The 15,342-nt window shown below is 46.2% G+C and overlaps 1 protein-coding gene across 2 annotated transcripts in view; it reads left to right on the top strand.

Annotated features, from left to right (window-relative positions):
* cobl (cordon-bleu WH2 repeat protein) overlaps window positions 1-15,342 on the top strand; it is a 751,655-nt gene that overhangs the window by 536,184 nt on the left and 200,129 nt on the right. Inside the window, exons 8-9 of one of the 2 annotated variants that reach the window (XM_070881172.1) lie at window positions 5,029-5,140; window positions 6,265-6,480. In XM_070881172.1, the coding sequence (XP_070737273.1) occupies window positions 5,029-5,140; window positions 6,265-6,480 (328 nt within the window). The remainder of the gene's footprint in view (window positions 1-5,028; window positions 5,141-6,264; window positions 6,481-15,342) is intronic. The other variant, XM_070881173.1, reaches the window with a different exon arrangement.

Raw genomic sequence — 15,342 nt, 5'->3', positions numbered from 1 at the left:
ACGGTTCCGCTGCCTTGACCGCTCAGGAGGAGCCCTCAAATAATCACCCGAGCGGGTGTCCAATTTGTGATGGTATGATGCATCCTCCGTAATTTAGCCATCATGAGGGTGCAGCCCTTGCTACCATGGGCTGTCCGTGAGCGCATTGTTGAACTCCGGTTTCCCTGAATGAAACCCCACATTCCCTCTGTCATGGAACATTTCAGCATTGTGACCAAGAGGACGCTGTGATGAAGTTTCCAGATGACACTAAGCTGGGTGGCAGTGCGAGCTGCGAGGAGGATGCTAAGAGGCTGCAGGGGGACTTGGACAGGTTAGGTGAATGGGTAAATGCATGGCAGATGCAGTATAATGTGGATAAATGTGAGGTTATCCACTTTGGTGGCAAAAACAGGAAGGCAGATTATTATCTGAATGGTGACAGATTAGTAAAAGGGGAGGTGCAACGAGACCTGGGTGTCATGGTACATCAGTCATTGAAGGTAGGCATGCAAGTACAGCAGGCAGTAAAGAAAGCAAATGGCATGCTGGCCTTCATAGCGAGGGGATTTGAGTATAGGAGCAGGGAGGTCTTGCTGCAGTTGTACAGGGCCTTGGGTATTGTGCACAGTTTTGGTCTCCTAATCTGAGGAAGGACGTTTTTGTTAATGAGGGAGTGCAGCGAAGGTTCACCAGACTGATTCCCGGGATGGCAGGACTGACATATGAGGAAAGACTGGATCGGCTAGGCTTATACTCACTGGAATTTAGAAGAATGAAAGGGGATCTCATAGAAACGTATAAAATTCTGACGGGACTGGACAGGTTAGATGCAGGAAGAATCTTCCCGATGTTGGGGAAGTCCAGAACCAGGGGCCACAATCTAAGGATAAAGGGTAAGCCATATAGGACCGAGATGGAGAAACTTTTTCACCCAAAGAGTTGTGAACCTGTGGAATTCTCCGTCACAGATAGTTGTTGAGTCCAGTTCGTTGGACATATTCAAAAGGGAGTTAGATGTGGCCCTTACAACTAAAGGGATCAGGGGGTATGGAGAGAAGGCTGGGGTGGGGTACTGAGGTTGCATGATCAGCCATGAATGGCGGTGCAGGCTCGAAGGGCCGAATAGCCTGCTCCTGCACCTATTTTCCATGTTTCTATGAAAGCCACCACAGAACAACCATTCCAAACCACATTTGTAAACCATTCAGTGCAATACTACTTAACAAAGTCAACTAATCAGCCTTGTGCATTCCGTTAGTGTCTATCTTCCGTGTGTCGTTGCCAGTCCTAGTGCTCCTATGAAGCTGTGGCCTGCACCACTTCGGCATGGGCGGCAGCAGGCTGGGCTGGCTAGCTGAAAGGCAATGGCAAGGGCACTGGCGGAGTGGCAGTGATGGAAGTATGAATGCTGTCATCCCAAGAGAGTACAGCACATTTATGCTCCACGGAGCCACTGCCACTCCCCCATAGTAATCTGTTGGAGGACACATTGTTGGACTGCTGTGATACCTTGCAAGCCCCTTTCCACACTGGTGAACACAGCCATGATGGCAATAGTCTGAGCTTACGTGGCAGAAATCTGAACTTCCACTGCAGCACTCAAATGTTGGGTTGCTTCCGCTAGTGCTGCAAAGGAAGCTGAGACATCGCCCATCAGACTCTGCATCATTGTTGGGTCCACAAGTGCTGTAATGGAGTTGCCCATCAATTCCCTCCGGGAAATCATGGGATTCAAGCTTTACGCAAAGCTATGTGCAAAGCTGGATCTGGACGCCTCCGTGCTCCTTGACAGTGACAACCGGCTCTCTGACATGCCTGCCGATGCACCAAGCATTTCTGTGTGCATGCCCATCACGCTTCTTCTGAAGGCCGCCCCATCGAAGTCCTCATCTGAGTCTTCTGCAACAGAACTCGTGTGCGACCTCGCCCTCTAGGGAGCTGGAACCTACGCCACCCTTCCCCCTGGCCTGGCTGCAGGCCACTCATTCCCAGTGACTCATCCTGTGCAGATCCTCTTGCTTTTCCTGCACTGGCAGGGAAGCTTAGAGTTCTTGGGTATCTGAAAGAAAGACACAAGGTTAGAGTTGTGATGAGGGTAAGGGGGAAAGCAAGATGTGCATGCTTACATCATCAGCAACTTGTAAGTGAGAAGAAATTGTGGGATGAGGGGGAAGTGAGAAGGAGGATTTGGTATACGCATACCGTCATCTTCAGTGGTTTCAGCCTCGCCAATCACTACAGCCTCAGTGATGGCCCCTCCAATAATGTTGAGCATGGTCTCCTCCACCTGGCTAAGGATATGCAGGCTTGCCCATCCCCCGCTGGTTAGCAGCTGCTGTCTTCTGTTGTGAGCCACCTTGCCCTGCAAGAAAAAGGGAAGTGTGGAGTGTGGTGCAATGTGTTTGGGTGATATGCCTGTCACGGTTGAATAACTGGCAGCGTGTGCAAAGTGTGAGATGTGGGTGTGAGGCTTGCAGCAGTGGTAAGTGTGTGAGGTGAAGCTATGAATGTGAGTCATGAGTCATGTTTGGTAGAGATTGTTGGTAGGTGAGTGCTGTGCATGTGGTGTATTGAGCAGTGTGTGAGGCTAGTGGTATAGTTGGTGGGAGACGGCTTTTGAAGATCAATTCACTGACCTTGACTACTCGTCATTAGGCTTCTTCCGGCACTTCCTTGGGCAAGACTGCTGGCAGTTGACTGCTTCAGCTATCTGCTCCCACTGACTTCTGACTGTGCGTCTGGAGGGCCTCCTGGTCCCCTGCGGGTAGAGGACCTGTCTCCTCCATCATACCCCCTGCCTAAGATCTCCAGTGATGTGTCGGAAAACCTAGGTGCCCTAGGTGCACAACCACCGATTACACATAGCCGTGCGCGTGACCCCTTAGTGCAGCACGCCAACCATTTACCGCCCCCGCGGCGGATATTGCCCTGTGGTCGCGAGGCTGGCACAAGTGGGTGTAATTAAAGGGGAGGTCGCCAGTGCCTGCGTCGCCATCTTACCGGTTTTGCCAACTTCCCGGTAGGCTCCAATACTTGAACCCTAGAGTAGTCTGGGCTGGCATCGTGCAGCCCTGCACTCTGTTTTGAGTGCTGGGCTGTGGCCTCGGCACCACGCTGCTCTGGTGGCTTCGTGAAGGCCATCAGAGGCCTTGCAGAGTGTGCAGCACCCTCCCCTTTAAGCGAAGGGGAGGGGCATTGAAACGCTGCCGATCTCGCCCCGATAGCACCGCTAGACCCGCCTCTACAGGAAGTGGAGCACGCGAGATTGCACTCCACTTCCTCTGAGGGGTGGTAAGGCCAATTCTGCGGCCGGGGCCAGACTTTCACGCCAGGTGCAGAAAGTACTGCCCCGATTGGGGCGCAGGGCAATTTCACCCCCTTGTGCCCTATCTACGTAGCTGTTGAAAATTGTAAAAGAAAAAAAAGACTTGCATTTATATAGCGCCTTTCACAACCACCGGACATCTCAAAGTGCTTTACAGCCAATGAAGTACTTTTGGAGTGTAGTCACTGTTGTGATGTGGGAAATGTGGCAGCCAAATTGCGCACAGCAAGCTCCCACAAACAGCCGTGTGATAATGACCAGATAAACTGTTTTTGTTATGTTGATTGAGTGATAAATATTGACCAAGACACCGAGGATAACACCCCTGCTCTTCTTCGAAATAGTGCCATGGGATCTTTTATGATCACTTGAGAGAGTAGACGGGCCTTGGTTTCACGTCTCATCCAAAAGACGGCACCTCCAACAGTGCAGTACTCCCTCAGCACTGCCCTGGAATGTCAGCCTAGATTTGTGTGTTCAAGTCCCTGGAGTGGGACTTGAACCCACAACTTTCTGACCCAGAGATGAGAATTCTACCCACTGAGCCATAGTAGACACTCATCTGACTATAATGTTAGATGAACTCAACATAGTTAAAATTTCCCAACCTCAAAAAGTTGTTTGGAATTTGTATAAAACTGCTTGAAATGCTCCATTGCATTATTTGTATTTACGTAAAGATGGCTGATTTCTGTGCAAAATGATTATTTATTAAAATGTGATGAAGCTTCTAAATTTGAAAGGATTCTTTTCCTCAAGTTCAGAAAACTCAAGTTTTGGATTATTTCCTGAAAGATGCATGCAATTTATTTTCTAAACATTACTTTCAGCACCAAATCTTTCCAATTTGCCTATTTTATCCAAGGAAGTTAGAGTATCATGCCTGCTGTGAATGCCACTCAAACATTGACTGGCTTGAGCTGCATGTGCATGTAGTAAGGCAAACCAAATGTGTCTGCTTTTCCCTTTCTTGAGATGGAGTGATCCATCATATTGAGATGTTCCTTCTAGTGTTCTGGCCAAGAACTGACAAAATGAATTATCAGCAGGGACCTGCAGCTCAGAGACTCAGGCCTTTTGTCATCTGGTTGGGAGGTAGGCACCCTACCATCTGCTTTTACAGGCCATCCTGATGAAAAGAAGTTTTCATATTGTTAGATTTGTTGTGCATGACATCATTCTATTTCACTTTGATAATGAACCATAGTTATTTTTTTAATGATTTTTTTTTGCGAGAAGCTATCCAAGTTCTCAGGGTGTGCATCAGCATGTAGTATGACCCCTTTATGGGTGGTCTGGTTGATTTTTAATTGAAGGGCTGATTAACTTTATTTTTCTGGCACAGAATGCCCATTGTGTGTTGTGGTGTCGTACCAGCCTTGGTTTGATTTTCCACAACTTTATTAAGTTATGCGGATTATAGAAATTAAAGAAATATTCTCAATAAGAAGTTTGATGTGGTACAAAAATGAATTAATTTATCAAAATATTATGTTTTCATTATAAGGCAGTTTAGGAGCACTTAAATAACTTGTAAATACTGGATAAAATGTATTAGTTGGTGAATAATAAAGATCTAACCTGATCTATTTTGATGAATTATATTATTGTCACATTATTTGCAAAGTTGAGAACAGGAGTAAAATTGCAGATATGGATTTCAAACTGGATCAAACGCATTGCAAGAATATTTAACGTCATATTTTATATTTTATATGTAGACTGGTGCTGAATCACTAAATTCTACGCAGAAAAAACGACGTGCTCCACCCCCACCACCTCCTATGCAGAATAAATTAGAAGGAACAGAATTTGATAGGAGCAATACTTTTGGTAAGTGACAGTGATTCCTTCCTTCAATCTAGATTTTTAGCACCTTCTTTTAGGGTACGCAGCTTTTTGCTCGAGTTACTGGGATACAGAATGGAAAATAAAAGCTTGATGATCAAGCATATTTAGAAAGTGAGTAATATCTAAAAAATAAATTGGTGAACTTGTTTTCATTTCTGAAAGAAGCAACACCATTTAAATCGGGTAATAAAGTAAAATCTTAGTGACTCAGTTATGCATATCACTACTTTTAGATAATGCATTAACCTGTATACTGGGCCAGTTATACTGCATTTTCTGAATTTTTGGAATGTAGTTTGCAAAAATTGCATAATTGTTGTGGTTTCAAGTCACTAACATACAGGTGCTTTGACATTTGGCAAGCTTCAGGATTAGCACCAGTGAGTCTTTACAAAGGCTGCATTATAACTGCAACATGCATAAAATCTTTTAAAATCTACTCTTGCTAACATTGAAAATGTCACCAGTGCATTCAGTATCCACGAGTAGAGCTGTGAAAGTGCCTTTAAGTACACAAGCACAGATCTTCATTTTGCTGGAATACAGAGCAGGCTGCATTAACTTTGTTCTGCTAGCTTGGGCTACACGAAAGAAGCTATCAATCTCAACGCAACGTCTTCAGCATAGATCTGCTTATGATGCGTTGCAAAGATTGAATTGTCAATACATGTCAATTCAACCAGTATAAAAGCTTAAGCATATAAAGTGCACCATGTTGGTAAAGTCAGTGGTGCTACTGTTGATTTGTTACTGTAATATATGCAACTCATCTCTAAAATAGACCAATGGGGAACTGGGGACAAGCCTGTAGCTAGACATTTCTCTGCCTCTTATTCAATCAATAGGTAAATGTAAGAGAGACTGCATTTTTGCTGAAAGAATAACTCATAACATAACTAGTGTAGACCATATCTACAATTAAATCATTTATAAAAATGTATCAATCCTACTGTTGTTGTTCAGATCATGTTACTGAGAGCTTCAGTTATATGATTTATTTAGTTAATGCTGTTTTAGCTTCTTTTCCTCAGTTAGCGTTAAAATGTTGCATCAGATTGCTAGAGGCTCCCAGACATACTTATGACCCTACTTGATCCCCTATCTAGGTATTGCTGGACGTCAGGTGCCACTTAAGCCTCCAAGAGGCACATCGCCAGTGTCAGGCAAACCACGTAGTCCACCCCAGTTAACGATTCCTCCTCCCCCACCATACCCACCTTCTCCAGACATTGAGATTACCAACCAGCCAGGAATGTCACCAGAGTATGATTTCACTAACGCGGTGCCTGATGTTACTGAACATGGTGAATCGATGCCTGAATGTAGGTCCTCTGAAAAGTACATTCTATCCTCTACAATCTTAACACTTAAATTATGTTAGTACTTAGTATTTCTCTGGCTTTCATCACCCATTTCCATTTCAAATTTAGAAACTTGATTTTCCCAAATTACCTACAGTTTTATTGTTTGTCCATTTGATGAAATATTATCAACAACATGGTATGGTACATATTTTGTTTGCCGTGCTTGCAAAAAATGTCAGCTTGGGAATATGACATGATTCATACATCAGAAATGTTAATATTTTTGTAGGATTAAAGTTGGGAGGGGGAACTTGCCTTGATCATGCTATAAATTTGAACATCGTGCTTTCCTCTCTACAGCCTGGGTTTGAGGCCAATTCAGACGGGTATGATGAAAGTCTCCTTTCTGATTGCCAAAGGGATCTAAAATACAATTAAATTTGGACAGTCTCAGCTCCAGCTGAGCAATAGTTCATAGCACAACACTGAAGTAGCACTAAAGAATATTTATATTGCAACTTTTCACTTTCACTGTGCAAAAGTTGTAGTACAACTTTGAAGTTGGGTCCCGATTTGACTTGAGAAATGGTGAGATGCCTGAAGAAGGCAATCTCATGCCACTTGGGTTTGACATGATATGGAATCAATTTCAGTGCTGTCATACCTGGCTTGAAATATTGACCCACTAGTTACTTTTTAAATGTACCTGGAGTTGACTTAAATACTTACATAACGTGAGCACTCCTGCATGAAGTTTTTAAGCAATTGCATTTTAACCCGAGCAGGAAAATTACCGTTCAAGGCATACAAACTGGGTACTGTGGCTGGTACTGATGAATGCACCATAAAAGAGCTCTCACGAATATTAGGTATTGAGAAATGGAAAACACAATGTGATGCACTAGGAAAGATTTTCTGATAGGAACAGGAGTGGGCCAGTCAGCCCCTCGAGCCTGTTTAGCTATTCAATTAGATCATGGCTGATCTGTACCTCAACTCCATTTGCCCTCTTTGCTCCATAACTCTTCATACACTTGCCTAATAAAAAAATCTATGTTTCTCCGTTTTGATTTTTTCAATTGACCTAGCTTCGACAGCATTTTAAGGGAGGGAGTTCCAAATTTTCACTACCCTTTGTGAAAAGAAGTGATTCCTGACATCATCCCTGAAAGGCCGAGCTCTAATTTTAAGATTATACTCCCTTGTTCTGGACTCCCCCACCAGAGGAAATAGTTTCTCTCTATCTACCCTATTCATTCATTTAATTATTTTAAGCACCTCGGTTAGATTACCCACTAATCTTCTATATTCAAGGGAACACAAGCCTAATCAACGCAACCTGTCCTCATAATTTAACCCTTTAGCCCCGGTATAATTCTGATGAATCTGCGCTGGCCAATATATCTGGCCAATATTGGCTAAGGCCAATATATCTGTCCTGAGGTGCAGTGCCGAGAACTGAACGCAGTGCTCCAGATGCGATCTAACCAGAGCTTTATACAACTGTAGTACAACTTCCACCCCTTTGTATTCCGGTCCCCTTGAGATAAAGGCTAACATCCCATTAGCCTTTTTAATTATTGCCTGTTCACTATGTTTTAGTGATTTCTGTACATGTAAATTTCTCTGCTCCTCTGTAATTCCTAGCTTTTTATTATTGAGAAAATACTCTGATCTATCTTTCTTATGTCCAAAGTGGATGACTTCACACTTCCCCACATTGAACTCTATCTGCCACAGTTTTGCCCACTCACTAAATCTATCAATGTCCCTTTGCAACTTTCTGCTCCCATCTAAGCTACTTACTGTGTCACCTAATTTGGTGTTGTTAGCAAATTTTGATATATGACTCTCTGTTCCTTCATTTAATTTTTGTCTTATAACACTTCTGTTAAGTACCTTGGGACGTTTTACTATGTTAAAGGTGCAATATAAACACAAGTTGTTGTTGTTGTAAGTCGTTGATAAATACATGTACAATGTCTCAAATCCGACTGTCCAAAAAACGGACATTTGAGAAAATCCCATTTGATTTTCATTATAATAAAATCTGGAATTATTATCTAAAAATCAGCGGACTGGACAAGTTATCAGCTTCACCGCTATGCTTTAAATGGCATGCGATCAGTCCAAGCCTTGCCAAATAACCCTCGACCCAGCCTGACCCAAACCACCATTAGTATTTTGTCTGTCTCGGTAATCTTGTCCGAAATCCGGAAAAATCCAAAAACCAGCATGTTCTCTGTCTCGAGGTTGCCGGATTTGAGATGTTGTACCTGTATCATAGGCAGTCCCTCAGAATCGAGGAAGACTTGCTTCCACTCGTAAAATGAGTCCTTAGGTGGCTGAATAGTCCAATACGAGAGCCACAGTCCCTGTCACAGGTGGGATAAATAGTCGTTGAGGGGAAGGGAGAGTGGGACAGATTTGCTGCACGCTCTTTCCGCTGCCTGCACTTGATTTCTGCATTGTCTCTATTGTGTTCCTAACACAGATGAGACTGCAAACAGGGAGGTTAAAGTAACAGTGACCTCAGTCTTTATTAAGACACTCAAGAGTGACGAACAGGCCTTCGGGGCCGGCTAACATACAGTGTTCCCAAGGGATGCTGGGATCCCTTGGGACTTCAGGGGATGCACTCCCTGGTGGCGGAACATGGGAGTGCATGCTTTATAGATACACAACATCACTCCCCCACAAAGTCACAGTGAAAACTATTTACAAGTTGAGGCGGTCGGGAGCCTTTCTTTCCCTGGTGGACCACCTCGGTACAAATGTCTGTTCTGGTGTGTTGGCTGTGCCCTCGCTGGGCTGGCGTGTTGTTGGCCCTGCAGGGCTGCTGGGTGAGCCTGGCCTTGATGGGCTGTTGGGCGTGATGGGTTCAATTTCCTGGTCCGGGGTGGTGTCGTTGATCCTTTGGGTGTGTGTTCTGGGCTCGAAAAAGGTGGTGTCTGCTGTGGGTTGTTCAGGGCAGCCTGTGAACCGCAGCCTCGTTTGGTCCAGGTGCTTTCTGCAAATTTGTCCATTGTCTAGTTTGACTACAAACACCCTCCTCCCTTCTTTAGCTATCACCGTGCCCGCGATCCACTTGGGACCATGTCCATAGTTTAGCAGATACACAGGGTCATTCAGATCAATTTCCCGTGACATAGTGGCGCGACCATCATTTACATTTTGTTGCTGCCGCCTGCTCTCTACCTGATCATGCAGGTTGGGGTGAACCAGCGAGAGTCTGGTTTTAAATGTCATGAGTAGCTCAGCAGGGGGCACCCCTGTGAGCGAGTGGGGTCTCGTGCGGTAGCTGAGAAGTACTCAGGACAGGCGGGTTTGGAGTGAGCCTTCTGTGACTCGTTTAAGGCTCTGTTTGATTGTTTGTACTGCCCGCTCTGCCTGCCCATTGGAGGCTGGTTTAAACGGGGCCGAGGTGACATGTTTGATCCCACTGCGGGTCATGAATTCTTTAAATTTGGCACTGGTGAAACATGGCCCGTTGTCACTGACCAGTATGGCAGGCAGGCCGTGGGTGGCAAACATGGCCCTCAGGCTTTCAATGGTGGCGGTGGCGGTGCTTCCCGACATTATTTCACATTCAATCCATTTTGAAAAAGCATCCACCACCACCAGGAACATTTTACCGAGAAACGGGCCTGCATAGTCGACATGGATCCTTGACCATGGTCTGGAGGACCAGGACCACAAACTTAGTGGTGCCTCTCACACGGTGCATTGCTGTACACAGGACTCTAAGTCAGAGTCGATACCGGGCCACCACACGTGGGATCTGGCTATCGCTTTCATCATTACTATACCCGAGAGTGTGCTGTGGAGATCCGGGATGAACGTCTCCCTGCCCTTTTTGAGTAGCACTACGCGGTTACCCCACAACAGGCAGTCTGCCTCAATGGACAGCTCATCCTTTCGCCGCTGGAATGGCTTGATTAGCTCTTGCATTTCAACGGGAATGCTGGCCCAGCTCCCATGCAGTACACAGTTTTTTACTAGGGACAGCAGAGGATCTTGGCTGGTCGAAGTCCTAATCTGGCGGGCCATGACAAGTGATTTATCATTTTCAAACACTTCCATGACCATCAACAAGTCTGCGGGCTGCGCCACCATCAACAAGTTTGCAGGCTGCGCCATTTCCACCCCCGTGGTGGGCAGTGGTAGCCGACTGAGAGCATCCACACAGTTCTCGGTGCCCGGCCTATGGCGGATGGTATAGTTATATGCTGATAGCGCGAGTGCCCACCTTTGTATGCGGGCTGAGGCATTAGTATTTATCCCCTTGTTTTCAGCGACCAGGGATGTGAGGGGCTTGTGATCGGTTTCCAGCTCAAATTTGAGGCCAAACAGGGACTGATGCATTTTCTTTACCCCGAACACACACGCTAATGCCTCTTTCTCAATCATGCTGTTGGCCTCTCGGCCTTAGACAAGCTCCTGGAGGCACAGGCGACAGGTTGCAACTTCCCCGCAACGTTAGCTTGTTGTAATACACACCCGACTCAGTATGACGATGCATCACATGCTAGCACAAGTCTTTTACACGGGTTATACAATACAAGCAGCTTGTTGGAGCATAAAATGTTTCTGGCTTTCTCAAAAGCAATTGCTTGTTTTTTTTCCCCATACCCACTTCTCACCTTTACGCAATAACACATGTAGGGGCTCTAAGAGGGTGCTTAACACGGGTAGGAAGTTACCAAAATAGTTGAGGATTCCCAGGAACGACCGCAGATCCGTGATGTTCTGTGACCTGGGTGCGTTCCTGATAGCCTCTGTCTTGGTGTCTGTGGGCCAAATACCGTCCGCCGCGATCTTTCTCCCCAAAAACTCCATTTCTGTTGCCATGAAGATGCATTTCGACTTCTTCAGCCACAGCCCTACGCGATCCAGTCGCTGGAGGACCTCCTCCAGGTTTTGTAGCTGCTCGACGATGTCCCGACCCGTGACCAAAATGTCGTCCTGAAAAACCAAAGTGCGTGGTACCGACTTGAGTAGGCTATCCATGTTTCTCTGGAAGATCGCTGCAGCCGACCGAATTCCAAACGGGCATCTGCTGTAGATGAACAGTCCCTTGTGCGTGTTGATGCAGGTGAGGCCCTTCGAAGACTCCTCCAGCTCCTGCGTCATGTAGGCCGAAGTCAGGTCGAGCTTGGTGAACGTCTTGCCTCCTGCCAGCATCGCAAATAGGTCGTCTGCCTTAGGTAGCGGGTATTGTTCCTGTAGCGAGAAACGATTAATAATTATTTTATAATCGCCGCAAATCCTGACCGTGCCATCACTTTTGAGTACTGGAACAATTGGGCTGGCCCACTCGCTGAATTCCACTGGGGAGATGATGCCCTCGCATTGCAGCCTGTCCAGCTCGATTTCCACTCTTTCCCCTATCATGTGAGGTACCGCTCGCGCCTTGTAGTGAATGGGTCGTGCCTCTGGGACCAAGTGGATCCGCACCTTCGCCCCGGAAAAGTTTCCAATACCTGGCTCAAAAAGGGAAGGAAATTTGTTAAGAACCTGGGTACATGAGGCCTCATGAACATGTGATAGCGCTCGGATGTCATCCCAGTTCCAGCGGATTTTGCCCAGCCAGCTCCTTCCAAGCAGTGTGGGGCCATCGCCCGGGACAATCCAGAGTGGCAGTTCGTGCACCGTGCCCTCATAGGTGACCTTGACCATGGCGCTGCCCAGGACAGTGATAAGCTCTTTGGTGTACGTTCTCAGTTTCGTGTTGATGGGGCTCAGGGCTGGTCTGAGTGCCTTATTGCACCACAGTCCCTCAAACTTCTTTTTACTCATAATGGATTGGCTAGCGCGAGTGTCCAGTTCCATGGCTATGGGTAAGCCATTCAATTTTACATTTAACATTATAGGTGGACATTTCGTCGAAAATGTGTGCACCCCGTGTACTTCAGCATCTGCCTCCTCTCTCTCAGGCTCGAAATTGCTTTGATCCACCATGGACCGATCTTCCTCTGCCACGTGGTGGTTAGCAGGTTTTGCAGAGCTTACAGCTCGTCTGCAAGCTCATTGGAAGTGCCCCATTGTTCCACAGCTCTTGCAAACATACCCTTTGAAGCGGCATGAATAGGCTGAATGGAAGCCTCCACCATGCCAACAAGGTGTGAATTGCCTTGCATTCATCCTTTGTTGCGGATTCTGAGTCATCTGGGTCACCTGAGGCCTGCTGACAGTTGCAGACTCGTGGGTTCTGCCCTGTACATTTCTGCTCGCAAACACAATTCCAGTTAATTTATGAACATTGCTAGTACTTGTGTGCTGAGAGATTTGTTTGGTGTTATCACTGGTGGACATAAACACCTGCGCTATCACAACGGCCTTATTGAGGGTCGGTGTTTCTGCAATCAAAAGTTTTCGTAGGATGGTCTCCTGGCCAATGCCCAGTACAAAAAAGTCTCTGAGCATTTGCTCCATGCAGCCATCAAACTCACATTGTCCTGCAAGTCGCCTTAGCTCGGCGACGTAGCTCGCCACTTCCTTACCTTCAGATCGCTGGCACGTGTAGAACCGATACCTCGCCATCAGCACGCTCTCCCTTGGGTTAAGATGCTCCCGAACCAGTGTACACAGCTCCTCAAATCTGTGGATTTCACCGGAGCCGGAAGATTCTTCATCAGGCTGTAGGTTGGTGCCCCGCAGATGGTGAGGAGGAGCGCTCTCCTTTTTGCAGCGCTTCCTTCTCCGTCCAGCTCGTTGGCTACAAAGTACTGGTCTAGCCGTTCGACATAGGCTTCCCAGTCCTCACCCTCCAAGATCTTCTCCGGGATGCCCACAGTTTGCTGCATCTTTGCGTTGGATTCGTATACTCGTCGCCAGTTATTGTGTTCCTAACACAGATGAGACTGCACACAGGGAGGTTAAAATAACAGTGACCTCAGTCTTTATTAAGACACTCCAGAGTGAAGAACAGGCCTCAGGGGCCGGCTTATATACAGTGCTCCCAAGGGATGCTGGGATCCCTTGATACTTCAGGGGATGCACTCCCTGGTGGTGGAACATGGGAGTACATGCTTTACAGATACACAACAGGCTCGGCGATGAGACTCGAGGTGGTCAGTACCCTCCCGGATGCACTTCCTCCACTTAGGGTGGTCTTTGGCCAGGGACTCCCATGTGGCAGTGGGGATGTTGCACTTTATCAGGGAGGCTTTGAGGGTGTCCTTGTAACATTTCCTCTGCCCACCTTTGGCTCGTTTGCCATGAAGGAGTTCCAAGTAGAGCGCTTGCTTTGGGAGTCTTGTGTCTGGCATGCGGACAGTGTGGCCTGCCCAGTGGAGCTGATCAAGTGTGATCAGTGCTTCAATGCTGTGGATGTTGGCCTGGTCGACGGTGATGGTGCATGTGTCCTCCCAGGGGATTTTAGTATCTTGCGAAGACACCGTTGGTGGTATTTTTCCAGCGGCTTGAGGTGTCCACTGTACATGGTCCATGTCTTTGAGCCATATAGTGAAAAGCTGAGACCCCAGTACAGATCCCTAGGGAACACCGCTAGCCACATCCTGCCAATTGGAGTACATACACATTATCCCTACTATCTATCTCCAACTCCTAACGAATTCCCTACCCATGTCAATAGATTTCCTCCAGTTACATGCACTTTCATTTTTGCTAACAGTTGCATGTGTCTAATGTCTTCTGGTAGTCCATATAATTAACATCTATAGACACTGCTTTATCTCATCATCATCATGATGAGATGATGATCTACCACATTAGTAACCTCCTCAAAACAATTCAACTAGGTTAGTTAGACAAACGTAGGTCCCTTGCAGTCAGAATCGGATGAATTTATAATGGGGAACAAAGAAATGGCAGACCAATTGAACAAATACTTTGGTTTTGTCTTCACGAAGGAAGACACAAATAACATTCCGGAAATACTAGGGGACCGAGGGTCTTGCGAGAAGGAGGAACTGAAGGAAATCCTTATTGGTCAGGAAATTGTGTTTGGGAAATTGATGGAATTGAAGGCCAATAAATCTCCAGGGTCTGATAGTCTGCACCCCAGAGTACGTAAGGAAGTGGCCCTAGAAATAGTGGATGCATTGGTGATCATTTTCCAACAGTCTATCGACTCTGGATCATTTCCTATGGACTGGAGGGTAGCTAATGTAACACCACTTTTTAAAAAATGAGGGAGAGAGAAAAAGGGGAATTATAGACCTGTTAGCCTGACATCAGCAGTGGGGAAAATGTTGGAATCAATTATTAAAGATGAAATAACAGCGCATTTGGAAAGCTGTGACAGGATCGGTCCAAGTCAGCATGGATTTATGAAAGGGAAATAATGCTTGACAAATCTTCTGGAATTTTTTGAGGATGTAACTAGCAGAGTGGACAAGGGAGAACCAGTGGATATGGTGTATTTGGAGTTTCAAAATGCTTTTGACAAGGTCCCACACAAGATATTGGTGTGCAAAATTAAAGCACATGGTATTGGGGGTAACGTATTGACATGGATAGAGAACTGGTTGGCAGACAGGAAGCAGAGAGTCGGGATAAACAGGTCCTTTTCAGAATGGCAGGCAGTGACTAGTGGGGAACTGCAGGGCTCAGTGCTGGGACCCCAGCTATTTACAATATACATCAATGATTTAGACGAAGGAATTGAATGTAATATCTCCAAATTTGCAGATGACACTCAGCTGGGGGGCAGTGTGAGCTGTGAATAGGATGCTAAGAGGCTACAGGTTGACTTGGACAGGTTTGATGAGTGGGCAAATGAATGGCAGATGCAGTATAATGTGGATAAATATGAGGTTATCCACTTTGGTGCAAAACCACGAAGGCAGAATATTATCCGAATGGTGGCAGATTTGGAAAAGGGGAGGTGCAACGAGACCTGGGTGTCATGGTACA

Source organism: Pristiophorus japonicus, chromosome 5, assembly GCF_044704955.1.
Source record: "Pristiophorus japonicus isolate sPriJap1 chromosome 5, sPriJap1.hap1, whole genome shotgun sequence".
NCBI classification, from domain to species: domain Eukaryota; kingdom Metazoa; phylum Chordata; class Chondrichthyes; family Pristiophoridae; genus Pristiophorus; species Pristiophorus japonicus.
This window is presented reverse-complemented; position numbering and strand designations above follow the sequence as displayed.